This window comes from Rutilus rutilus, assembly GCF_951802725.1.
Source record: "Rutilus rutilus genome assembly, chromosome: 12".
NCBI classification, from domain to species: Eukaryota; Metazoa; Chordata; class Actinopteri; order Cypriniformes; family Leuciscidae; genus Rutilus; species Rutilus rutilus.
Window position 1 is genome coordinate 24,103,896 of NC_140217.1, and position 27,845 is coordinate 24,131,740.

General features: G+C 36.6%; 1 protein-coding gene across 2 annotated transcripts in view; it reads left to right on the forward strand.

Moving 5' to 3' along the window:
- Positions 1–27,845, forward strand: part of lpp (LIM domain containing preferred translocation partner in lipoma) — a 198,368-nt gene that overhangs the window by 46,865 nt on the left and 123,658 nt on the right. For both annotated transcript variants that reach the window (XM_084425934.1, XM_084425935.1), the window contains one exon: positions 11,357–11,565. In XM_084425934.1, coding sequence (XP_084282060.1) covers positions 11,376–11,565 — 190 coding nt within the window. In that variant the 5' untranslated portion in view covers positions 11,357–11,375. The remainder of the gene's footprint in view (positions 1–11,356; positions 11,566–27,845) is intronic.

Here is a 27,845-nt window from a genome sequence, read left to right on the forward strand (position 1 = left end):
AGAGAGATCTCTCTTTCTCGTCCGACGCCAGGCATGACTAGAGCCGACGTGTGGAACACACTGCAAAAAAACTAGGTCGGCAGACGCTCACCAACAGGCCGATGTTGGCCGACTGAAGGCTTTGTGTGTCACGACCCTTAAACATTTCCAACACCACTGAATTAGACTTATTCCACACTTTGATTTCAAGGGACCGGTTTAGAGGAGCGACAAATGCATTAAATGTAATAATTTAATTAACTGAATTATGTTCTGCTTAGTTATTTACTGCTGGTTTCTTGATTATTAATTTAGAATCAATATTAATAACAGAATACATTTTTGCACACTGAGTTCTAAACGCCTAAACAGAAGCAAAACAAATCTGGTGGAAATTTTCTCTTGCTGGTTTGTGAGCTACATCCAAATAATTGATGTGCTGAATTTTTTTTTTTTTTTTTTTTTTATCACATTCAAGCTTTTATTCACAATCACAGGACATTCATAGATATTAGTATGTATTTGCTTGTTTGGTTTAACTGTTGGCTTTCTATATTCAAATAGTACTAAATAACCTCTAAATTTCTCTTTCAAAAATAACTTCCACTCTTAGTTTCTACATTGATGTGTGCTGATATTTGAACTTAATTTTAATTATAGTTATTTCTCAACAAAGAGAATTAAATCTTTTTTTAACACTTAAATATTAAATAACTACAGAATAATATTAACATTTCTTTACTATTCTGCTTTAAAATAATAATAATGTTAGGTTTCAGTCTGAAAAGACATCCTGTAAATCAATGCAAGACTCATCAAAGCTTGAAAAAAATCACATTGTCTAATATATTTTTCAGAATTATATTTTAATGCGCTTATATTGCTGTGTATTTAAATGCTCTCTTTATGCTGTTATGTCACTTATCCTCAAATGACCTATGCATGCGTGTTTATATCTTTCAAATGATCGTTCCCTCATTTGTTTGTGTTTGTTGACGGGTCGAAGATCGCCTGGGGGTCTATCGAGGTGAACGACGCTGACATGTGTCAATCTTTAACAAGGTGGTAGACACGAATCCCTAAGATGTTCTATCACACCATTGGCTGTCTCTAAAATCAAAACCCGCTTATTATGCAAGCTGTCCAAATCCATTTGATTCCATCCTTTGCCAATATGGAGCTGTCACTCTCTATCAAAACGCTGATATTTATATTTACCGTTTTACACGGTGAGACTCCGGATCCCTGTCACGGGGGAGCTGAATTGGAGAGTCCCAAAAAACCATGAATCCATAAAGGCACTTGAGAAACATTCTGACAAGCTGTGAAGACGTGACATTTTTATGGGTTTGATAAACATGTTTTGTCATCAGGGGAATTGAGTGCATATTTTTTAAGCAGACATGGAAGAGAGCCGATACTTCAGGCCTGTTTGGAGGTCTCAACCTTTAAAAATCAACATGGGGTAACGTATCTCTTGATGTCCTCGCACGAAACGATCAAATGCCAACATGGCTTAAAAGTGCTCAGCAGGCAGTATGCTAAACATGGCGAGGGTCTGCCTTCATCTTGATTTGCCTGGCGAACGAGCTCGTTTCCATGTCTGCTGCAGATGGAGGGGGAATTGAGATCTCCTCCATATTAGTGATGCATTGTTTTAATCCCATTTGTAATGCTTATCAAACGGCATGAGCTTTCTCAAACACTCGGCTAATTTGGAAAACAAATCAGTGGTGGCCTTGTCATTTGATTAGTGCTGGTTTTGTTAGGCTTCCTTATTAGCCTAATTAGGTCTTTGTGAGTATGAGATATGTGCCCAGGGGATGTGGCCAGTGGAGAAACTGACCTCCAACGCGATTGACCCTGCGCCAGCTAAATGATTCCTTGCAGATGTAGATGCCAACAGCCAACCCTTAATAATTTTCCTTTTTTTTTCTTTTTTTTTTTAACAAGCAAGCGTACATTTTTAGCTAAATTAGCTTATTATCACTCTGAGGTGATGATATGACCACTTCTCTAAATGTAGACAGCTTGACAGAGCTTCCCCCCTTGTGTCAGATAATATAAAGAGACAGTTTGAGATTGTTATCTACAATAAATGCTGAATTGCCGGAAGAGCAGATCTAATAGGCAAATGTACAGTAGACTGAGGTTTTCCAGTACATGAAAATCAGCTGGGATAACAGTGACTACAACTGATGGATAACCGTTGTTATTCATTAATAGCAAACGCCTGCCCAACAGGTCCAGTCCCACTGTTTTATCTTGTTTCTAAATTGTTTCCTGTCACAGTTCCATTGACAATGTTGGAGATTAGAGGATCAGACTGTTGGATATCTTCTGTAGTGGTGCTTAAGATAATGAATAATTGAGAATAATAAAAGTCTACTGCTTTTTATAGTACCTACCTGCAGTATCATCAGTGACAAAACTATGGTGAAGACAAGAACAATCCCAGTTGACTGAACTTGTGGGCTCCAATGAGCAAGTTCTTATAGTTTTAGTCAGTTGTGTTTTCTCTCACTTTTGTCTCTGCGGGATTAACTAGAGGGATAAAGGTCAGGTAAACTTGATAAAATATTAATAACTCTCTCTGCAACCAGTGTTGGCTTCTGCCAGTGTTCAGGAAAATCACCACTACATGCAGCTGGTGAGATGCTACAAAAAATAATTGCTTTTTTGAGTGGATATCGTATTTAAACTTCTCAACTTTTGAGAAATACGATTGAAATGATGTGTACTCACAGGAGATGAAGAGTTCAGGAATATCAGCCTTCTAGAAAAAGCGGTTTCGATCTAAAAGAGAGTGGGTCGCCCCTTCATGGGTGGCACCATGTTGAAATCACATAACCAGCTGCATCATGCAGTTGACCCAGTTATTTTTATTTTATATACTGCTTTGAGCCAGTAGTCAAGGTGCATAACAAGGCATAAACATATGTATTATGAGAAAAACAGATGAAAAATATATATAAATAAAAAGAGTTAGTGTGAAGCAGCAGATGTTAGTAAATAAACTTCATTTATCCAGGCCAGTAGGTGTTAGTCTAAAGTTCAAAACCACTAGTACTGTTGGAAGTTGGGACAAATAAAAGTCAGCTAAACTCAAACAAAATCTTATTGATTGCACCTTTAATATATATGTGTGTTTTAGTTGTTGTTTAGTATATGAAAATGGGAGCTGAACATGTGAAAATCTTCTTCAGCTCTGACTGAGATGATACTTGGGATTAAGAGAAAGCCGGACTTTTGCTCGTGCACTGACAACGCAGACCAGTTTAAATTCTGCCATCCACTTACACTATTAAACTTTCAGCACTTGGAAGTGCTCCAAAGCGGTCGTTTGCTTTTATTAATATGTCAACACGTGGCACAGTGTCAGCCTAGTGGCACTCTCAAATATTTACCCCACACGCTCACGAAACATTTTGAGATCCGTAATGCCCACTTGAACCCTTAACAAGGCCATGTTTCCAAACAGAGCAGTGTAGGGATGAGGCGATCCCTCGTCTGTGTAATGCTGCATTAGCCCGCTCAACCATTCAACCAGCTGTGGAACTCAGAGAGCTAAGTGGGCTCGGCCGGGGTCCTGAGCACAGATGGGAACCTTTAATTTTTAAAGCTGTTATTCGTGTAGCTGAGCTCTCTGTGTATTGTGTCACGGTGCATATGAGTGCTAATTCAACCCTGCATCTCGCTCCTACTTTCCCTTGCAATCCCTGCTGTATTCACTCAATCTACAGAGATAAGAAACATCAGCAGCCCTTCTCTGACCTCAGATGCCTTCTGTTATGAGAATGTTTGAGAACTGGTCAGAATCAGATTCCAGATGGATGTGTGGATCTGTGACGCACGGAGCTCCAACATTGTTTTTTACTACATTCAGTCATCCATCCTCCATCCATTTTAATTCAACACCCCATCCTTTGATCACATTCAAACACCGTATCTATCCTCTTTCAAATTATTCATTCATCCATCCATCCATCCATCCCATCCGTCCCATGGAGGGATGAGGTGTTGGATTTCAAACAACTCATCTATCCCAATCCAACACTTCATCCCTCCATCCATCCACCCATTCATCAAACCAATTCAAAATTGGGTTGTCAAAAGTACTGACATCGGTACCAAGTCGGTACTGATATTTAAAAAAAATTGACGATACCAGCATTTCCCTCTAGAATTTTGAGCACTGTTGAACAGATTCTTAAACACCTTTGATTGGCCACTGTGTTGACGTGCTCAACATGTATGTCTCTGATTGACTACAATGATCAACGCTTCACCCTAATATATACACTGATAGACGCCTGCTTTCAAACGCACCCGTGTTTATTTGTGTTAGCGCTGGGTGAAGAGCATCAAAGACGTCTATTTACAACATGTTTTTCAAGCGTTGATCATTGTAGCCAATCACAGACATATGTTGAGTGCGTCAACACAATGGCCAACCAGAGGTGTTTAAGAATCTGTTCAACAGCGCTCAAAATTCTAGAGGGAAATGCTATCGTCACATTTTTTAAATTTCAGTACCGACTTAATACCGAAGTCGGTACTTTTGACAACACTATTCCATCCATCCATCCATCCATCCATCCATCCATCCATCCATCCATCCATCCATCCATCCATCCATCCATCCATCCATCCATCCATCCATCCATCCATCCATCCATCCATCCATCCATCCATCCATCCATCCATCCATCCATCCATCCATCCATCCATCCATCCATCCATCCATCCATCCATCCATCCATCCATCCATCCATCCATCCATCCATCCATCCATCCATCCATCCATCCATCCATCCATCCATCCATCCATCCATCCATCCATCCATCCATCCATCCATATATATCAAACTCTCCGTCTGTCCGTCCGTCCGTCCCATGGAGGATGAAGTGTTGGATTTCAAACAGTCATCTATCCCAATCCAATTTCATGACACTTGCAGTATTTAACAATCCTTGTTAAACACTGCAAGTGTCATGAAAGAATTAGCGATGGACCTTTTTTAATTTAAAGGGGCTAAATGTTAGAATTTATATGTGAAGGACTCGGGACGTTTTTGCCAGGAAAATCAAAAGGATGTGATTTTATGCGTGCTCCTGGGAGCCTCTCTTTTGTTAGATTAGCGATGGAGTCCACTAACATAAAATGCAGAGCACAACACAAACTAAAATAATCAAGTTTGCTGTTTCACAGTAACAGCAATATAAACAATGATAGTCTGTAATGATTCAACTACAATGACACATGAAACAAATGCTTAACCAATGTTCAGGATAATGCCAAAAGAGCTATTCTGTACTGTAATGACAATGTGTCATGCAAAGCTGGTGCAAACATATCCACATGATCAGATGCTTCCTTAACTGCTGGTTCTCACTGCTGTCATTAATGTTGTGTGTGTATATTGATATTTGAGGAAAGCACGCAGTACATATCGGGGCCTTGAATCAAGTTTGGTTTCTTGTATGTGTGCAGAAGTGCACGCACAAGCAATAAGTTCAGTTCAGTCAACGGCCACCGGTGTTGCTAATAACAAGGGTTTCTGAATTTTACATATAGCCACTTTTACTTTTTTAATTTAGCTGAGAGCTCACTTAAACTGATTCACTTACAGATAAGTCAGTTTAAAGAGAAAAATCGGACTATGCACATACTATGCTGAAGACAAAATTTCTCATGCACACTGTGACCTCACCTGCCAGGAACATTTACACACTGTTTTTTTTTTTATATATAAATATTTTAAATATTAATATTTAATGATATTATACTTTTTTTTATATGTTTTTGTTGTTTTCCAGTAAATATATTTTAACATCCTTAAAACAAGATACATTTTTGAGAGAATGTCTTGAATTAAGTTTATTTTCCACTCTTTCTGTTTGTTTTGTTGTAAGATATGTTTAAAACAAAGCATTTACCAATGCTATCTATCTATCTATCTATATATACACACATACATACATACATACATACAGTACACACACACATGTCTGAATAAAATCATTTGAACTAATAAACTGCTTTGCTTTACAAATAGTGTTTTAAGAATATATTTTTTAAATGTACTGGAAAATGATTAAAAAAATTCTCATTAACAAATTTTTATTTACACTTTTTTTTTCAGTGCAAGAGTCTGCGTAATAGTCCTCATTCCATCATCTGTCCTCTTGAGATACAGAAAGTGTGTATGTGTGCGACTTCTTGTCATGTCAGAGTGCAGTGTGCTATCTTGTTTATTCTCAAGTGTCTGTGGCGTTGTTTACGTGTCACTTGAACCTTTAGATCAGGGCCTGCACTCAGAGTCTGTTGCAACACATGACCTGCCATGTCATTGCTTGACAACACAGTAAAGGCTGACAGATTGTCACAGGCCATTAAGATGGCTTCCATGAAAATAATATCAACCGTAGATGGAGAAGACAAAATGAGATCTGTGTTCAACCTGAAATGTCATCCTGTGTTGTCTCCATGTTCTGATCACCCTTAGGAAAGCCCTTGCAAATCAAATTATATTGAGATTATATTAACCACACACACACACACACACACACACACACACACACACACACACACACACACACACACACACACACACACACACACACACACACACACACACACACACACACACACACACACACAGGGCCGGACTGGGACACAATTTCAGGCCGGGAAATCCTATACCCACCCAGGCCATCCTATGCACCCAAATCAAATTTAGAAACACGGACAACCCTATTTTTTCCGAAATTACATTTATTGGTCTAAGTCCTTAGGCTGGGGCCGTGTAAAATAATTAAAGGCTTTCTCTTGAACGGTATCCTCACTTCCCTTTTCCTTCTCTTCATTTGCCCTAATATCTCTCTGTCTCCCTTCCACCAGTACCTGAAGAAGAGACAGGTACAAGAAAAATACGCACACTTCATATATACATACATACATACATACATACATATATATGTATATATAAAGTGTGCGTATTTTTCTTGTACCTGTCTCTTCTTCACCTGTCACTTGTTCTGGCCTCATGTTACAAACAGAACTGTCTCCACCTTGGTGTAAAACAACCACCTTATTGTAATTTGTTTGCCCAGAATCTACATTTATTTTAGTAAAAAATCTATGTATTATATTTATGACAAAATGTTGTTGTTTTTATCTTAAAATTACTTAAATATCCAACATTTAGCAACACTATACTTCATACAATATGTAAAAAAAATAACCTTATTTTGCTTCTACATGTCATCTCACTCCCTGTCCCTGGCTGAATGTGTGATCATTGCACCACAGCTAGTGCTAGGTTGACTGTCTCCACCTTCATTTGATAAAAAAAAAAAAAAAAAAACGAAAGGAAAGGAAAGGAAACAAGTTTTAAACCTCACAAATTAATAAAATGATATTGCATTATTTTTTGTTAATAAATGTTAATATTTGTCTGCTAAATTACTAATGTAACTTTACACTACAAAATAATATTAATCTCCTTTAGCATACAGTATTTTGAGTGACGATAGTAATAGGGGCGCTATACCGCTTACATTTGCTAGCATTTCAATACTAAGTTAACGAAGAAAAAAGTACAGTATTTACAGATGAAACTGACCTGCACTTGAAGCCCTGAACAGGTCATTCATTTTGCAACATTTTGATGCTCTGAGTGCTTTCTTTTTCGTTGTCCTTTCCCTCTCTGCTACACCTTGCCGTTTTCTCTCCATCATCGGGTGCTGCTCGCATTTTCTGTTTAACCGTTTGGCTGAGACTTAAAGTCGAATCGTAGCCTTGCCAGTTAAGACTAACAGATTCATGATTGTATTTTATAATAATAATTTTATTGAATGACGAATTCGAAAATGATCACTGGTAAAGGTAGTAGTATATAAATTTTTTTATAAATAAATAAATAAAAAAAACGCTGGGTGGCAGCAGGCCAAATTAGTCGCCAGGCCACCGGGAATTCTCCCGGTGCTCCCGATGGCCAGTCCGGGCCTGCACACACACACACACACACAGGCCTGTTAACTATTTGTAAGTGTCACTGTGAAGTTTGGCAGTGGAAAGGTGGCAGCAAGCTTATATCTATAAACACATGGACTTATCTATTTGATTAGTCAGCTAGCGGATCCTTTAAACAGTAAGGAACATATTATTATCAATATTTTTGTGGAAACTGATATATTTTTGTTGAAGAATAAAAAGTTCAGTAGAACAGCATTTATTTAAAATAGATGTTTTTTGTAACAATGTAAAGGTTTTGATCGATTTAATGCATTCTTGCTGAATATAAGCATATAAAATATGCAAAATAGAAGTATTTGTACTAGTGGTTTCAGATTTCTGGATCCATTGTATAAATACATTGTAAAAATTCCATGGTAATTTGGGGTTTTCTCATGTTCCCCTAAGTTAAGAAATGTAAAAAAAAAAAAGAATAAATCTCAAACAAATCGAAATAAGTTTGTTTGTGTCAGGATAACAGCATGTTAACAGTTCCAGAAAAATGACCAGTTTTATTGTGCTCATATTGCATTTGCAAAACATGGTGGAAAGGAAGACCCCTTTGTATCTGTTCCCATTGACTTCCCGTGTCTCCATCAGGCTATAGTCTCTTTGATCCACATTGATCCCCCTACTCACTGTTTTCCTTTTCACTGAAGAGGTCGGGGTTAAGGTTAAGCTGTGCTTTATTCTTCTCTCACACACTCTCCAGGCATTATAATAGAGTCTGCAGCACTGCACGGGTCAGGAAGTATGACACACCTTGAGCGTTTGTGAAGAAATGTGCTGTATAGATTCCTCAATCCCATCGCGTCTGCTGTGAAACGATCTTTTTCATCCTTTGCCAGAGAGTTCAGGTGTGTTAAAACCATTACTGTGTGATAATGTCCCCTGTCATTGCGCTGTTCCCTTTTATGGCCCTTGATAGATGTGTGTGTGAGCAGAATGATGGGAAATGGAGAGCTCTGATGCAGGAGGATCAATGGGGAAGCTTGGTTAAGAAGTTTTTGCCGTGTGGCGTGGCTAGACGATATTAGAACACGATTGTGCGTGGGCTCTTTTTGCTCGTCTCTTGAGGGAAAACGTAATGTCTGCATCAGTTAGAAGCAGGCAAACAGCGTACACAGCTACAAAAAGCAACAATGGCACCCACAATAAAGACCAATAGCGGGGGGAAAAATGAAAGCTGTTGTGTTGAAATAGTTCAAATAGTGTTTCATTCGATTTCAGAACGGTTGCGATGGTAAAACAACAGCTATTAGAGACTTCAGCCAGTGAGATATTCTTTTTCCTATTTTCTTTTTTTGTCTCTCTTTCTTTCTGGATTATCTATTTAAAAACAAGTACCATAGTTGTAACATTATTTAGTGTGCAGTTTGATGTCGATGATATTGAGAGATTTGTATACCATGTTTATTCTTAGTTTCATGTTTTTTTTTTGTTTTTTTTTTACCATGTTCAAGAAAAGCTGAATGACTTAAAAATCTGTGTCCGATCCCACAGCATTTTCGATAAATATACCAAACATTTTATCTATTGAGCGATTTATCATCGTCCTCATGCGGCGCAAACTGTAAAAGGCCATATTAAACCTACAGTATACTGTCACTATACAATTATTATTCTTTCTTTTTTTATCAGTCTCCTTCCAAGTAATTTCCTACGTTTGGAAATAATGCAAAATAGACTGAAGTGACCCTGCAGCTAAATGCCTAAACAGGTAGACAACACCAGCTATGTAAATATGTCTGTCTCAGATACAAGTTGAACACAAATAAAGGATTAAAGTAAATAAGCTATACATTGGCTAGAGCTCAGCTGTGATGATGCAGTTATCTCCCATGCCCCTGAAGTTGTCAATAAATGCATTAGAAGTTATCAATAATGTTGTTGTTAACGTTGCTGTTACGACAGCTTTCACCACATCAGTGAAAGCTGAACTGCTGTCATGTTCTCTGGCAGCTGACTGAGCTTCGACACAACTAGAACATTCCCAGTTCTTCATTACATCACGCTCAGTTGACGTGTTCATTTTTTATTTAAATTGAGACAGGTTAGCAACATGGCAATTATTTGCTTCTAACTATGGAAGTGCGAGTGCTGTGTTTGTAGTAAGGGATTATATCAAATTACAGTCTCTTTTTTGATACCTTAGCACGTCCCAGAGAACTTGAGGAATGATTAGCACCATCTTTGGTTTTGGAGGATGCCAAGTCCTGAAACTTTATATCTGAAACACTTTCTTAAAGGGAAAGTTCACCCAAAAATTTACATTCTGTAATTGATTTATCCATGTCGATCTAACATTTTTGAGGAATGCCATTGCCACTCTTGACAATATAATGGAAGTGATGGATAAAGTATCATAAATGTGGTCCTTATGGTTTAATCATATCCCTTTGGTAAGCTGGGAGGTGAAAAGTCATACTTATAAGGACAAGTGTGTTCAAATCACTGCTGTCGAGTTAGTACCTCATCTTTATTAATTACAAAAAATACTGCAAGTTTTGTTTTAACTCTATTTCTACAAAATGATGAACGAGTAATGCACATTGTGTTTTTGCTACTCTTTTTAAAAATCAATTTATGAAGCCAATGTATACTTAGTTACATCTTAATTGTACAACACTATCATATTTTTTTTTAAATCCAGTTTCCCACTCATAATTTCGACTTTGTGGTGGCACATGTGCTCTCAACTTGTAAATACAATCTTTCTGTCATGACTTGAACACTGTAACACAACAGCTTTGTGTGAGAAACAGACCCAAATTTAAGTTTAACTGAAACTTAATTAATAACTCTCCTTGGCATGTTCATGAGAGTTGTTTCATGAACAAACAATTTCTTTGAGCTTAATCTTTTTATAAATCATAGGATACAGTTCACAAAACTGGTCTGAATGAAAACACACTGTTTGGGTTTTCAAGTTTAACTTGGAATATTGCATGAGAGTCATGATTTGAACTTCATTTCTCATGACATGATATGCGCATTATTTTGATCAGATTTTCTGATGTAATAATACGATTTGATGACACTTTGAGCTTTATCTAGTTCTTCCATGCCTGGTGTTTGAAATGCACAGTTTCCTTTGCTAAGTCCACAGCTAAGAACTAGGGAGAAGAACACACAAAGCTCTAGGGATGGGAATTCGGTCCCTGATGAAAATAACCACGCTGGTTCATCCACCCATATCTATATTATGCATAAAAGCAACTGTATTTTTAGGAAAGAATGTAACACTGGAATTTAGACACTGCTACATTTCCTCAAACATTGTGGGCATTTTGGATGCTATATGGGACCTGTTCATCTCAGTGCAATATAATAATGTGGTCTTGTTGTTTTTTTTAGATTTCTTGACTCCAGAAACATGTGGGGTGGCTATAATGATGGTGACCAGCAAGGTCATGTGAGTGCACGAATGGAGACCAGCTTACCCATGGGTACCACCAGCATTTCTGTATCCCAGCAACAGTCTCCGAAGAAGTTTGCTCCTGTTGTGGCTCCTAAGCCCAAGTTCAACCCCTATAAACAACTTGAGGGAACACACGAGGGATCTGGTAAGATTTATTGCCTTGACTTTTTTAATTATTAGCATTTGTACATATTTGCATATGACCATGGTCAGAACGCATGTACGGGTTTGCAAAATGTGTTTTTCCACCGGAGGATCAGAACTGGGAAACCATGATCGACTTGGAGTCAAAATGCAGAAAAACGATGCAGCAAATTGAATTACACAGACTAAAATGTGGCTTTTACCCAAAAACTCAAGATGCAAAACCCGCTTGAAATATCCAAGGACGTTACTGTACCAGGACTGCAGGACACAAGGGCTCTTGGTCTATCTTGCATCATACTAAAAAGTCTTGTCTGGCTCTTTGAAGCTGTCGTCTTGCCAATGACATTTTATTTTGGAGGACATGTGACCATCTGACCATGAAAGTCCGCCACTGGTAGCCATTTATATGCTGAATCTATCTTAGCACTTTTAAAAAGACATCTGGAAAACACACTCACACATTGAAATCAGACTGTTGGCTCTGTGGCTTTTACGACTTTCAATTTCATGGCAGTGCATTATCTCTCAATATAACTGAGACCGCTATACAACAAAATCTGTAGACTAAATGTTATACATTCGTTATACATAAGGTCTGAATGATTTGTTCACAAAACACACTGATTTGGTTGTCAAGTTAAACCTGGAATATAACACATGAGTCATAATTATGAACTTCTTATGTCATGAAAGAACTTGCATACAAAACAAAAAAATGATATACACTACTTGTTATAAATTGGCTCCCAAAAGCTCCCAAAACGTAATCCGAAATACAAAATATATGAATGTTTTTGCATTTTATTTTTAAAGAAATATTAAACCAAGTTTATTTTAAAGAAATATAGCACAAGAATATTGTCTGTCAAAACACAGTCCTAAAATTCAGTTGAGAGTTCATTGTTTCATGTGGAACCGGTGGACTGACCAATGGCATTTTTTTTTTACTTGATTGATAAATTAATAAAGAAAAGCAATTGGCAATTTAAAAGTTGCATTTAAAAATTATGAATAAAATTTTTTTTTTTATTATTATTTTTGTTTTACATTTTACTAGTATTTTTAACAACAATTAAATTCAGTTATAAATGTCCATTTATTTGTTATTTTGAAATATGATTTATTAATTTATTATTTGATTGTAATATTTAATTGCACCTTTAAACATAAACCATTTTAAATGTTTATTAATTTGTCAATTTAAGAAGTATTTGTCCATTTAGATTTTTATTTTCAAATTAATTGATAATTCCTTTATTGAATTTTTAAGTGGCACTTCTAATCATCCATACAAGTTAGGTTTTTGATAAGAAAAAAACTATATATATATATATATATATATATATATATATATATTTTTTTTTTTTTTTTTTTAATAAGGACACCTCGTTTTTGCACATTAGGTTGTTTAGCCTTTGTGTAACATGTCTTTAGCTAATGTGATGGATAACAACTGTGGTTATTCTGTTAGGACACCTGTGGGAATTGAACTGATCCACTAAAATCACCTTGAGACCACCTGGTTAAAAGCAATGAAATTCATTGAGTTAAGTGTCGAAATACTTTGTGTTTCCACTGTACAGGTTTTTTTTTTATTTTTATTTTTATTTTTTTTTAAGTCCTCTGTTTATTTGGTTCAACATTAATGACCAAAATCACCAAGCCAAGCTATGATCATTTACATTAGTGCTTCATCAGTGAGTCTGTTGGCGGTGAATGTGTGCGAGTTGTTCATGTGTAATGGCCTCACACGATGTCTAATCAGGACTCTGTGCTGTATGTGAGAAGGTCTATGATGGAGACGTGCATGTTTATGGGACTGTTTATGGACTCATTGTTGGCTTTAGTCCAGGTGTTCAGTAGCAGGTGATGTTCACATTCACTGAAGGTCTTGGGTGGCACATTCTATTAGAGAAAGATGGCCCCAGTGTAACCCTGATGCCAAGAATGTGTCCATCTGCTGTGCCAGCTCCCTCCCCCTGTCATCTTTCTCTTGCCCCGCTGCTCAGGCTGTTAAAGTTCCTCTCATTGTCCCTGTCTCTGATGATATTCCTGGAAAAGAGACTCTGATTATGATGTATGTGCTTGAGTTTGTTTGAATGTCATTACTAGTTATTGCTATTGTCCCTTACATAAAAAGTTAATTGGTTACATAGCATGGTAGCGAATGATTGCTATATTTGTAGTACCATTAGGGATGTAGCTCTAAAAAGTAATTCAGGGGACCCGTTACCACAACAAATGTGTGGTTGCAACTTAAAAATTCTAATTTATTGTTGTAATTAAACTTTTTAAGTTGCAAACATTATTTTGTTGAGTTCTGTTGACATAATAATGTTGATCATTACATCAACCTAATATTTAAACTAAAATGTCTGCGTCAATTGATTTAAAAATATAAAAATGTAACAACTTAATCAAATTTTCTTGATATCTTTGGAAATAAGGCTGTGTTCCCAGCATGCTTTGCATAGAACTGGATAAGGAGAATAAATGTTGAAATTAGGTGTTATTTATTAGTGAAAGAAAATACATGTTAGTGTTTAATGCTGTTATGTTTTCCATTTAAAAGTTTTTGTGGTTTTCATTGTGCTGAAGAGTAGTTACATTTAAGCAGTACATTGACTCCACAAGCAACGACTGTGCTAATGCCATTGACAAGTAATATCTTACTTGTTCATTAAATAAACATGCTAAGTAAGTTTCATTAAACTTGTGCCACGATAACTCTGGATTTGAACTGAAATAGATTACATTAATTGGTTCCAGGGTTACAACCCAAGTATTTGGAGTGACTTCATTTTTTTTTTGAGTAATCAACTTAAAAATTTGTGTTTGTTAGGCTACTAATTAAGTTCCTCTAACTCAATGTAGCTTGTTGGTTGTATGTAATTTCATAACTACTGTAACTTCACAAATTACTGTACCATTAGAGATGGTATGATAGTATATGACGTGCAGCATGGCAGAATAACATTTATGCTTTAGTAAAATCAGTAATATTGTGAAATATAATTATTGCAGTTTAGAATTTTAATATAATTATTTTAAAATGTAAATTATTCTTGTGATGGCAAAGCTGATGATTCAAAAGCAATTAAACCAGTCTTCAGAAATCATTGTAATATGCTGAGTTTCTGCTCAATACACACAATTCTTATTATCATTAATGTAAAAAAAAAAAAGTTGTGCTGCTTAATATTTTTGTGAAAATTTGATACTTTTTTCAAGGATACTTTGATTAATAAAAAGTTCAAAAGAACAGCATAAAAAATAATAATCATGTCACTTGACTGTCAATCTAATGCATCCTTTCTGAATAAAAGCATTGATTTTTTTTTTATTTTTTTTTTATGGAAATCTTACTCACCCCAAACCTTTTAGTTTACATTTGATAATATTAATTTTGCTAATACGACAAGATAAATTAATAAAATGAAATGAAGTGTATTTTATCTCAAAAGAACTTTAAGATTATTTTTTGTTTGTTTGTAATTTCTAGCAAATGGTGTCCCTTACATGGTGCATAGCTCACTCTTAATTATCATGGCAAATGTAAAAAAAATAAAAAAAATGAAAAAATTACAATTGCACCAGATTTCTATTTTAAAGCTATACTTTTTGTTATTGTTTGTGGTGGGGAATTTTTTTTTTTTTTTTTTTTTTTTTTATAAAACATATGGGAGCTGTTTTGCATAATGTAAAAATGCAAAACCTAAACATAAAAGTTTTGTCAAAAGTATGTGAAATCCTTAGAGTACCTAGATGTTTTCTATCAATATTTTGTTATATAAAGTTGAAAAAGTTGCAGCCAGCCAGAATAATAAGCCCAACAAGCCATGAATCTTTACAAGCATACGTGCAGAGTTGCATGAGTTATTGATTACTGATTACAGACACATGGGCATTACGTAAAGATGGGTAAAATCACATAAATGCTCAAATGTGTTAGTTTGATTTCTTTGCAGTGTCTACCCAGACGGGCATTTTTTATATTCTGTGGACATCAACCTAGTCTTAGCTAACGGCTTGCCCTTTGGCAATTTTTACATTTTTTTTTAAAGGGTATTATTGGGAATTTGTTTCTGCAATAAAAGTGCTCTTTTCTTGTATTAATTGGCTGATAACGGCTCTGTCAGATAGGGGTTTCCATGGTTACAGTGTGGGCTTTCTGGACCCTAAAAAGCTTTCTGATTAGAAATGTGACTTTAACTTAATCTCTATGGTGAAAATTGTATTAATTAAGTTATTCTATTTTTAAACATTTCACAGGAAAATAAGAAAGATAGAAGACCTTGAGGGCTTATTTTATGCTGTAACCCTTCTCCTCTTTGATGGTGTGAGAGCGACAGAGACCTGCCTTTGTTTCAGATGAAAAGTGATGATGAGATTATTGGAGGGAGTTCTCACACGTCTGTCCCAGTCATACAGGCAGCTTTGAGCGAGCTTACTTTGTCTCATTTTAATTTTACCATACCGGAGTGAACAAAGAGAAACATGCTCCACTGCCATCAGCCAATGTGCCGAATTAAAGGTGCATTGTGTAATATTTAGGAGGATCTGTTGACAGAAATACAATATCATATACATAATGTTTTCAGTGGTGTATAAAGACCTTACATAATGAACCGTTATGTTTTTATTACCTTAGAATGAGCCATTTCTATCTACATACACCGCGCGGGTAGCCTGGCTGCGCCCTCCTACGCACTTCCGCTCAATTTCATTTTCCTTCAGTACTACGTCTGGGACTGCTGTATATTCTTAGGTTTCCAGAAATCAATTTTTTGTAGGACCAATCAGCGAACAGAGGGAGTGGCTGAGAACGATGACGTTGATGTGATCACACACATGACTGGCGTCGGCCAATAGTGTGACGTACAACACAGACGCGCTGCTCTATCAAACTGCTCTATCTATCGAGAGAAGGAAATGAATAGTGGAATAAAGTCGTTATTTTTGTTTGTTTTTGCGCACAAAAAGTATTCTCGTCGCTTTATAAACTTTATAAAAGACAGACATCTTATTCTAAACATAATCCTCTGATCATTCGGACTTGTTGTTTCCGGCCGGTTTCGGCGCATGACATTACGTTACGACCACATGTTAGCGATTGGCTATGGCAGATCCTGAGTGACTCTGGGCAGATCCAATAGTTTTGAACTTTAACAGAGAACCCGCCTACAAGGAAGTAAACGTTTCTCAATGGAGAGAGGCCAGACTCTCTGTACAAATGAAATGTACGAGAGTCTGGTAGAACCAGGCTACCGCGCGGGTCCCCTTACATTGAAATGCGCCGACATGTTTCTACAGTAGCCCTAAACGGACAAACACGTTTCGTTACTATGTTGTTCTTCGTGCAAGGAAGCTAGCTAAAGTCAGCGAATAAAACACTGACACAATAACATATCGTTTTACTGAATAATAAAAATAAAAACCTAATTTCTTAATTTATCGTTGTAAAGAAACCTCATTGCCTAACTGGTTACTCTCCGCTGTCTCAGACGACGGTAACTTTTGTTGGTTGCAATTCGCAACCTCACCACTAGATGCCGCTAAAAATCACACACTGCACCTTTAACAATTTTTTGTCGTTTTGAATGTTTACTTCAAAGATCAATCTTCTTTTAATACAATATTCAGGGCTGTCAAAGTTAACGCATTATAATGAATAAACATAAATTGCATTATAACTGGTGATACTAATCACAGACACAGCACAAGTGTCCCTCTCTCACAAAAAAGTCCCTAGCGTACCACCTGTTTTTCAGTAAATGATGGAGAAAGACCCTCTTTATGGGTAATTTATTTGTAAACTAGACTCACAAGGGACTGTTAACAAAAATGAAAAGTCATTTGCATTCTAACCTACAAGTAAAACATTCATAGGAGGGAGGACTGCCGTTTAGAAGCAAAAAACATCGCTACACATGTAAGAATATGTCCATAAAGTGCTGGGGAACGTTGGTATTGTTTTGTATTTTGCAACTTTAAAATATAATTTCATTATTGCAGTCTTTTTTTCTTTTTTTTTTGCAAAGAGGAACATTCCCTGTGGCTTTTGACGCAGTTTAAGAATTACACAATCTGTTCTTTTACTATAATAATCTGAAACAATAATTAATGAGCTAGGTTGAAGGCAATATTTTATTCCAATTACACCACATTTTAGCCCGTTTTTTTGCTGATGCTCCTTTAATTCTGCACTAGTTCATTGAAACAGTCTTTTTTTCTTAACTTTCATTAATCTTACAGTTACACATAGTTTAGAGAGCACAGAGGAAGAGTTTGTGCACAGGTCTGTCTCACGCTAGAAGGGCTCTCGTGGGCATTGCGGTTCACACTTCTGCAAATTTTAGGGTGTCTCTATCTAAACAAGGTGCTTGAAAAACAGTATCAGACTTATATTATCAAATATTTGCCACAGGAAGTGGATGTGTTGTGTAATATCTCCCTTATGCTACTGTTTATTACCGCCAGCTTGCAGCTGCATATGACAATGTGAAGTCAAGGCTATAGAAAACATAAAAACAAACCATGAAATACAGCCATGGCTGATCAAGACTGACAGTGACAAACAGTTTTTTGAAGACAAAAAATATTATATTATTTGTTTGTCAGGTATTAATTCAGGACATGTTTCTTATGGATTAGTTTAAACAATAGACAGTTGGAATGTTTACCGGCTCAGTTGTTTAGTGTTAGCCAACCAAATACCTTTTTGGCATTGAGTACCTGTTTTTTGGGTGTATATTTTGGAATTGTTTTTATGCTACATTCTGTTCAAGGACCTGTTCAAAGCTGATTGCTTTTATTTATTCAGACAGAAAATGCAGAATAGATATAAATAATAAATAAAAAAATGCGTGTGGACCACTATTTCCATCTAGACTACAGCCTTTAAAAAATAAAAGTGTTTCTTCAGACACTTTGACTGTTGCCAAAGTAGAATTAGTACGCCTCTATACAGATTTATTCATTCCGTTTTATCATTTAGTATCGACTACATGTGCTGTTAGAGAGTAGTCAGACGGCAGACTTATTTGAAGTCTGCCTGTTATCACTGTTCGCCACCGTCTGTATTCAGTGCTATGACTTCATGTCTGACTAACCTCTTGACTTATTCTGAGCTTCTGTCTGGAACATTTCTAATTGACGGCTGAAAGGCAGATACAGAACATAAAAGCTGTTTTAGGTCCTGTATCTGCCCCTGCGCTATTGTGTGAGAAAATGTGCAGGAAGATAGAGTGAGTTGAGGCCTTGATTCGAGGGCAGTTCATTAGGCCTCTATTACAGCGGATAAGCCCAATTCCTTGGCAGGCTAATTGACTTTTTATTAATGGAGATAAGTGAACGTGTCAATTATCTGAGCAAGGGTACTTTATATTAAGTAAAGAACATAAAGCAAACAGTAATAGGGAATCATTGTAAAGGTGTCTCGTCAAAGTAAGAGTTTTTACAGGGCTAATGAGGTTTTTAATGCTGATGTTCACATTAAACTAATCTGATGGGAAATGTGGAAAAACCATGTGTGTGCATCTGCATAAGGTATGAAAACCCTTTGAATTTACCTGGATTTCTGAATAAATAACAAAAGCTTGTTTAAAACAGCAGATAAATGTTCATTAAATGCACGTGTGTGTGTGTTATTTGTTTAAATGCATTAATAAAGATAAAGCCAATCACATTTAATACTAATTAGATGTGATTATTGCCTTATATTTAATCACAGAAAACAGTTTCTCTCACTTTTCTTTTACATGCAAATCTAGACAAGCCTGTCATCCTGCTTAAAAAAAAAATTGAAATGACACTTCTTTTGTTGGAACTGTGGCCTAACAATCAATGTCCCAAACACATTAATCTGTGGTGCTCTTGTAGGATGTTTTGATGCCGGTTTATGACTTTTATGTCTCTTTAATGTCCTATTTTTAGCAATGGGTGACTATTGGCAGATCCCCATATCTTAAGCCAATATTATGTTCTTGTTTTCTACATGACCACGGCACCCTAATGTGACAAACCTCAAAATTGCCTGTTATGTATATTAGTTTAGAGTTAGCCAACTCAGCGCTCAACAGTTAAACACCTGCACGTCTAATTCACAGCGGATAGTCAGTAAAAACAGGAACTTGTTCACTCGGTTGTTCAAGAAAGCAAAACCAAACAAAAGAATGAAGGGCGTGTAAACACCTGCTTTACATAGTTTCCAGACCGTGTTGCTTTTTAGTGATAAGCTTGTGTATTTCTTTAGTATTAAAATTGAAAGAACAAGTTGGAGTTCAATTGCAGTTTTACTAGTGTGAAACCAGTGACCTCGACATCTTATTAATTCTTTCTGGGGATGCCTTTAGTTGCTTAACACTTAATGCACAACCTCAGACATACGTACACACAATACTTGCACACTCAAACTCCAGCACACACACATACACATGTATCTAATTTCTGTGCAAGTGAGATGGCTGCGCTATATGAGTAAAATATCATCTGTGCAATGCAGAGAAAAGGTCTGTCAGACTCTGTTTTTAGCAACACTTGGGATGACTTGACACGGTGCATGGCATTGGCAAGTGTCAGTTCGCTTCTCCCTTTCCCACTACCAACAAATAGGTTACACAGGGGTGGTTTGTCCACAGAAATGGCAATGAAATGTGGCGTAGTTGCAAAGGGCAACGATTCAAATTAAATCTTACACATTGTTCTCTTCACCCATTATGTCCTATAATTATTATAATTATTATTATTCCCATTTGGGTTAGCCAGTCTACAACTTTTCTATAACCCTCACAGGTTCCTCTTTTACTTTTTTTGCCTCAAATGTGCTGCTGTGCAAAGTGTGTTCCAACTAAATCTATCAAATCCTTATTATAAGTAAAACATAAGGCTCTCAGAGTGCTAGACACCCGTAATGTAGAACTTTACGGTAGCGGTGGGCAGCAGTGATCAGCACATTGCCTCGGTGTCTGACATTTACCGTGACCCGCTGTGTCTGCTGCTCTTTACATTATTACATAGCACCACATGTGTACAATGCCAATTTTTGCTGGGGTGAACCCTTTGCAGATGGAGTGTGATCACAGATGCAAAGTGATAATTCACTCAAAAAAGAAAATTCTTTCATAAGAAGATATTTTGAACAATGTTGGTAACTTAAGAGTTTTGGTGACCATTGACTTCCTTAATGGTTTGGTGACACTGATTCCCTTACATAATATATATATATATTCCCTAAAAAACGAACTAATTGCACAATTTGCTGTAATTAATTGCAATTAATTGCATTTCCCCCAAGCTTGTAATCATCAATATTTTAACTTAGAATCACCTAATTAAATTAAACAACACAGGAAAAAAAAGGAACAGAAAATAGTCCTATATTAAAATAATATTAAACATCAATATCAATAGGCTATATTATTCTTTTTCAATAATGGATCAACATAATCAATTTAACAGATTTTTTTTTTTTTTTTTTTTTTTACTAATTATCAAAATAAAATATAGTCCTACAAAGCTATTATTACCAGAGCATGTGATCAGAGCAGGTCATTTACCATTGTTGCCCAGCATGACTATACCAGCTCAGCAAACAGAAGTCTACTACTGAGAAATTTTACGTTATTTGAGCGAACTTTGCTTTTCCAGTGCGTGATCGGTACATGATTCGAGCGGTTGGGCCGTTGACAGAGCAGAACGCGCACGCAAACTCGAAGTGGAACACTGAACAGAGAGCGCAGCGCGCCGACACACACACACACAACGTAGAACGCGGCACACACGGAGCAGAAAAGACCCGCTCATGAAAGCTGCGCGAGAATGAAACCTGATCGCCGAACACGGAGGGGCGGGACAGCATATTTTCGCCTTTTCAATAGCAGCCGCAACAGGAAATCATTAAAAAGGATGAAAAAAAAAAATTTGACAAAAAAAAAAAAAAAGTGCTGCGTTAATTGCGTAATTTACGCGTTAAACATCTCAAATTAATCGCAAAGATTAACCCGTTAATTCCCCCAGCCTACAAGACCCAATCATGATAATCTGGTCTTCAAAACAAAAACAAAAAAATATTTCTGTCTGTTTTTTGCAAAACATACGTTTATTACAAATGGAAAACATTATTTAGGAGAAAGGGTACTTGTGAATAAGCACATAAGATGATAAAAGAATTTGGGTAATGCTCTCTGAGCTGTGTTGTGCAAGTATTATCATATCAGTGAATAATGCATGCTGTTAAAGGGTCCAAAGAAAAAAAGCAAATAACATCTGGGTTAAAATAGTAGTTTCTTAATGAAATATGGAAGGTTTGTGTTTGTGTGTTTGCTTTTTTTTTTTTTTTTTTTTTTTCGCTCAGCATTAATGTGTCAAATGTTTTCACTAAAGTTAAATATGAGTACTTCATTTTAAAATCACATGGGGCTTTAGGTTAAATTGAAGTAGGACTGTAATCCAAAAACTCATTTTGAGAAGTGTAATCCAGACACATCACTGCCGTTTTATCTCTCGTAACTTCATTGTCTCTTTCGATATAAGAGGATTAAACTACCAAATATTTGGGTGGCCACTTGGAAACTTTACATACAACACAATTTGCATGATAAACAATTTGCATGATAAACAATTTGGCATAAAAGCTATCAACATTTTTCAGGGTATTATCGGACTGTTTTTAATGTGCATCTTAGCTCTTTGTCATTGTCCCAAATTTTTGAAGCACAATTACCTGAATGAAAAAAAAAAGAAAAACAAAAAAACAAATGTCTGTTTATTTACTTGAGAGCACATGCTATCGTACCCTAACCCTACCCTTATTTATTTTCATTGTTTTAGACCAAGGATGCACCAATATGACATTTTCTGTCAATATGTTTGCCATGTTATGCTGGTCAAATAGCACGACGAAGGAGAAATACTCAAATACGTTTTATTCAAAATACTCAGAAAACAGGAATACGCAGGAGAAAACAGAAACTAGACTTAAACATATATGGGAAAGATAAACGAAAAAGGAACAGAATGAAATGCAGGGCTTAAATACATACAGGGATACTTAACGTAACCAGGGACACATGCAAACACAATCAAAAACCATGGAGAGTAATGAGCAACAAAGGAAACTAACAATGAAAGAGAACACAGGCAAAAGGGAACAGGGAAAACCAGACTAAAACACAAACAAACTACAGATACTTCAAAATCTGTACTTTCTTTTGTCTAAGTAAATTAAAAATAAGCCCTAAACTAGTGAAAGTTCAAGCTCGAGAGATCAGACTTCGGGCATCTATGCTTGTTATCAGAGGATAATAGGGAGATTATAGCTGTTTACATTAATGTTTACTTTTTATATCAATCTAAATGTGGATCTGATATAAAATTGCAGATTAGAATAAATGCAAATGAGGGACTTCACTTACTAGCAAAAGACCCCCAAGGCTCCCATCTCATTGGGTTCTAGGAGTCAGATTTGGGTTAGGTTATGTAGATTTGGGCCATCAGGTAACATTAGTTAGTCCTTTTGGAGCAGGCCCATGTCCAAACAGTCAGAAGGAGGAAGATAGAAAGCCATCAGAGCCAGCTAGGGTCGAGAGTCTAACCCAGGGGTGGGCAAACTACGGCCCGCGGGCCACATACCTTGGCATGTTAACCATATAAACAGTTAGGCTTAGGTTTAATCCGGGCCGTCGAGTATTTAAAAAATTGTCTCAAGATCGCATTAATTTAGCCTTTTTCTTGCAATACTTTGCGTTATATTGCGTTTTATTGACATAAAAGCAGATCATCATTCATTCAGCGCTGTTGTGGCTGCGGTGTGTCACGTAACAAGCAATGACGCGTCACCATGGAAACCAAACAGACAGCGACTTAAGCGCATAGACTTGTTGCACGTTAATGTATTTTCCTTTTTTGGAAACTCACAGAGAAAAAAATGTTTGGTAACCACTTGCACACCTGTTTAGTTTTTTCCTTTGATTTGTCTGCTATTTAGTTTCTTTGCTCCTCTGGATTTGTGGATGTATCCTGACTGATTCCGTTTACCGACCTTTTTTATCGCCCGGCTTTCGACTAACGTTACGCTCCCGTCTGCCATGTACAGAACCCGGTTTTGTTCATTAAATGTTCTGATCTGCCTTTGCTTTTTATGTTTTATTTTATTATACTTAAAATAAATGTGTATAGTTGTTTATTTCGTTTTTTTTTTCCACAAATGTATGACTTTTGGAAGTGCAAATTGATTGCCATATGCAGTTTTAATAAAGTTGATTTAACGTAACCTTCTGTCATTTTTACTCTTCTAAGTGTACACTTGCAGGTGTTTTGTTTCTAATTTACTGTTAGGCCCATTAAATAATAATAAGGATAAACAAAATTTTAAAAGTATTGGCTATAATTATCTAACATCTGACTAATTAAAAATTAACCTCAAAACATAACATGCTAAATGGGGGATATCTAGCATAAAAAAAATGTATTGTCAGAATGTCGTCTCTTAGTTGTTGAATTTCGCGCAGACGTTGCCACAACGTAAATGTGTTTGCTCAGCCCGATCTCATGAAAGTGCGAATACCACGAATTGTATTTGTAGTGCTTATGAAACGCAGTTTTTGCGTGCATATGATACTCACTTTATGGCGTGTAATAGGCACGCACTCCGCACCCCTAATCCTAACCAAGGGGTTTACAGTGCGTAGCATATGCACGAAAAAAAAAAAAAACATTTTGGAGTATAAATGGCACGAGAAATAAAATTCGTGGTATAGATATGCACTTTCATGAGATTGTGTTTCATAATCTGCTACTGGGCCGGCCCTCTGTCAAATTTTAAAACCCAGCGTGGCCCTTGAGCCAAAAAGTTTGTCCACCCCTGGTCTAACCCCTGACTTTGACCCAGTCTGGATACAATAACTTAAAGGGATAGTTCACTTTGAAATTAAATTTTGGTATGTTTTAGCTTACCTCAAGGGCATCCAAGATGTAGGTGTCTTTTTTTCCGCAGTAGATTCAATTTTGATATTTTTAGGTCAAACCGTTCTTTAACCGTTCTGATCTGACGTGTACGCAGACTGGTGCATAGATATATACACTAGATGTCGCCTTGGCTACGGCATTCGTTCAATGAACTGCCGTCGCCAAGGCGACATCTAGTGTATATATCTATGCACCAGTCTGCGTAGACGTCACACACTAGGAAGCGCCCGCGCCCTCAGATCACTTGGACGTCACTGTGTACAAAAGGTAAAAACGATATAAATACTGTTCGTTTTCTCACACAAACTGCTCGTTTCGTGTCTCAGGCCATCAATGTGTACTTACGATGGGGAATTGTTTAATTTGGACGATGGGGAATTGTTTTAATTTGGACTCTGTGCATGCTCTTTGAGGTGGTGACCACAGACCTGCATTATATGACTGACAGACAAGAACGGTTTGACCTAAAAATATCAAAATTGAATCTACTGCGGAAAAAAAGACACCTACATCTTGGATGCCCTTGAGGTAAGCTAAAACATACCAAAATTTAATTTCAAAGTGAACTATCCCTTTAAGGGCACCGTCTTAAAGTACCTGGCGAACTGATAGAAAAACATGGCTTTAGTGGGGTTTTAAAGATGAAATAGACATTGTGATTAGCTGGAAAAGGGGATGAATGAGTGACAAAATTCAACTAATTACAGATACCTATTTTGTGAATGAGTGAAGTATCTGAATGAGTCTTCCTGGCAGAACTAACGCAAAGCCAGTATTTCCATAATAAATGGTTTTCCTGTTGTTGGAGCAGTTTAAACTTCAGTCATTCTTACAGGACATATTTGTGTGTTCAAAAACAACTAGGTGGAGCACAACTGAATGGATATATTGATTTCTGAAGCCTCTTTAATTTACTCATTTGCCACAAATTATCTTCTTTAAGGGACTTTTCTCAACAAATATTGATTTGCGAATAATTATGATTAATGCACACATAATTGGATCAATTTTATTTATTAGTCAGCAAGTCATGTAATTAAGTAAAGAAAACAAAAACTGGCAGAAGAAGCAACAGAAAGCCTCACTCCTCGCTGTAACTGTGACACTTGAGCGTTTTCCAAGAATCCTAACGCGACAGTGTTGATCTCTGCTGTTTCATGCAGCTGCCTTCATCAGTCACTTCATATCCCCTTACACCTTTTTTGTCCTTCCATAGAGTGCATAGAATTCTGAACACCATACTGGTCAAAGGTCATTCTCCTTATGCGGGCCGCTGGGAGAAAGATTTGTGGTTGGACTTATTATAGCTCAATCATTGCTGTGAGTTCTGTCATCACATGGCCAACAACCATGGCTTACAGCGGAGACCAAATAAGCTATTATGTCTGGCTGACATAGGAAAGTGGCAGGCGTACACGCTGTCTTTTATTGTGCCACATGTGATTTAGGCAGTAAATTCTGAATGATTTAGTCAGGCCTTTGATGTTTGCAGGATTTTGTGTAATATGATATGGGACAGTATGATCTCTAGACTTAACCAAAAGACCCTGTTTATATCTGGTGCCAAAAAAACACACACATCTATAAAGTCCAGGTCAAACAGGTAATCGACTAACACAATTAAGAATTCAGTTTGAAGGGTTTTTGGTTAAAATGTTCTTTTCTCTCTCTCTTTTTTCGGTCAATACAATGAAAGTCCAGTGTCTTTTGGGTTCCACTGACGAAAACAGTTGAAACATTCTTTAAAATATCATCTTTCGTTCTGCACTGGAGGCAGAAAGTCAAACAGGTTCAGAACGACATGAGAGTTTGTAAATATAAAGCATGTAAACTTTTAAATCAATCAAATAAAAGTAATATGTGATGCACCCTTCCCCACAACATTATTAAGGTCTGGGACCTGTGAAAATGGCTTGTTTATCTTGTGTAACATGCTGCCGGATTCTTTCATTTTTCTGATTGAAAGTTATCATACAGTAGTTCACCCAGCTTGAACCATGTCCTGATTATACACTCTTTCAGATTTAAAAAAGAATGAGGTTTGTGGTTATGCAGGAGTGACCGTCACCTTGTGTGGATGAGATTCGCATCCTCTATTGTACGTTTAAATATGCTCTACACAGTAATCCAGTCATGGTTTAATAGACCTTATGTTCAAGAGAAACAAGTGCAGCAGACATCTTTAGAATTCTGTGTTCGAACTTACGCTTTTTTGCGGATAGCATCCGCTGTCGAAGAGTAATTATCTGGTGAAGTGGATTTACTTATTGTAGAGTTAACGGAAGTTATCATGAGTGATTAATTCAGCAATCCATAAGATCTTACCTTCATGCTGCGGAAATACACACCAGAACACAGAACACAACGAGTGCAGTGGACACTAGGACAAGGGACGGGGCTACATAGGATATGCTTAGAAATAATAACAACGTAGATTGCTGAAATAACTACAGCACTTGCATATAGTCATGTTAAAACTAAACTAAGTATGGGACAGATGCCCTCTCTGTCCGTTTACTATTGAGAAAGAGTTTTGTTCTAGAAGAGAACATGCTATATAATGGCCATTACTTTTCCATTGGGGTAATGTGGGAATGGAGTTCACCTAAGGGGCACTGTGTATGTGATGGGGAGCTGTTTATGTCCTGACAACCTCCTCGTTAATTAGAAGGTTAAGGAACGGTCTTTGGCAGGAGCGTATACCACTATCTGAAAAGTGGGGAGGACTCATTATAAACTGTATCAGCCTGGCTCATGAATATTAATTAGTGACGTAACGTTCGCCCAGCGGTCTGATTTAGGCAGGAAAATGGGGTTAGCCATAGATTACTATTTACCACTTTGGTGTTCGTGCAGTCCACTGCCAAAATTTGCAAAGACTTACGATTGGTGTTAAATGTGACATTTAATTTTTCTTTGCACATCAGTCAAGCAAAATAAGTTTTATTAAAAAATCTGTACAATGATAATTTCCCAAAAGGGTGGGCAAATTATTATTATTATTTAATTTTTTTTGTTGTTGCTTTTTTAAAAAGTTGTTATCCTTTTATCTCAATTTCCTTTGGCTAATTTACAATACCGTTCACAAGTTTGGGCACTGTAAGTCTTTGATTTCTTTTTCTCATTATGGTTGCATTTATTTGATAAAAATACAGTTTAAACCATTTAAAATAACTTTTCTATTTTAATACATTTTAAAATGTCATTTTCACCAGCCATTACTCCAGTCTTCAGTGTCACATGATCCTTCAGAAATCATTTTAATATGCTGATTTGCTGCTCAAGAAACTTTTCTTATTATTATTATTATGT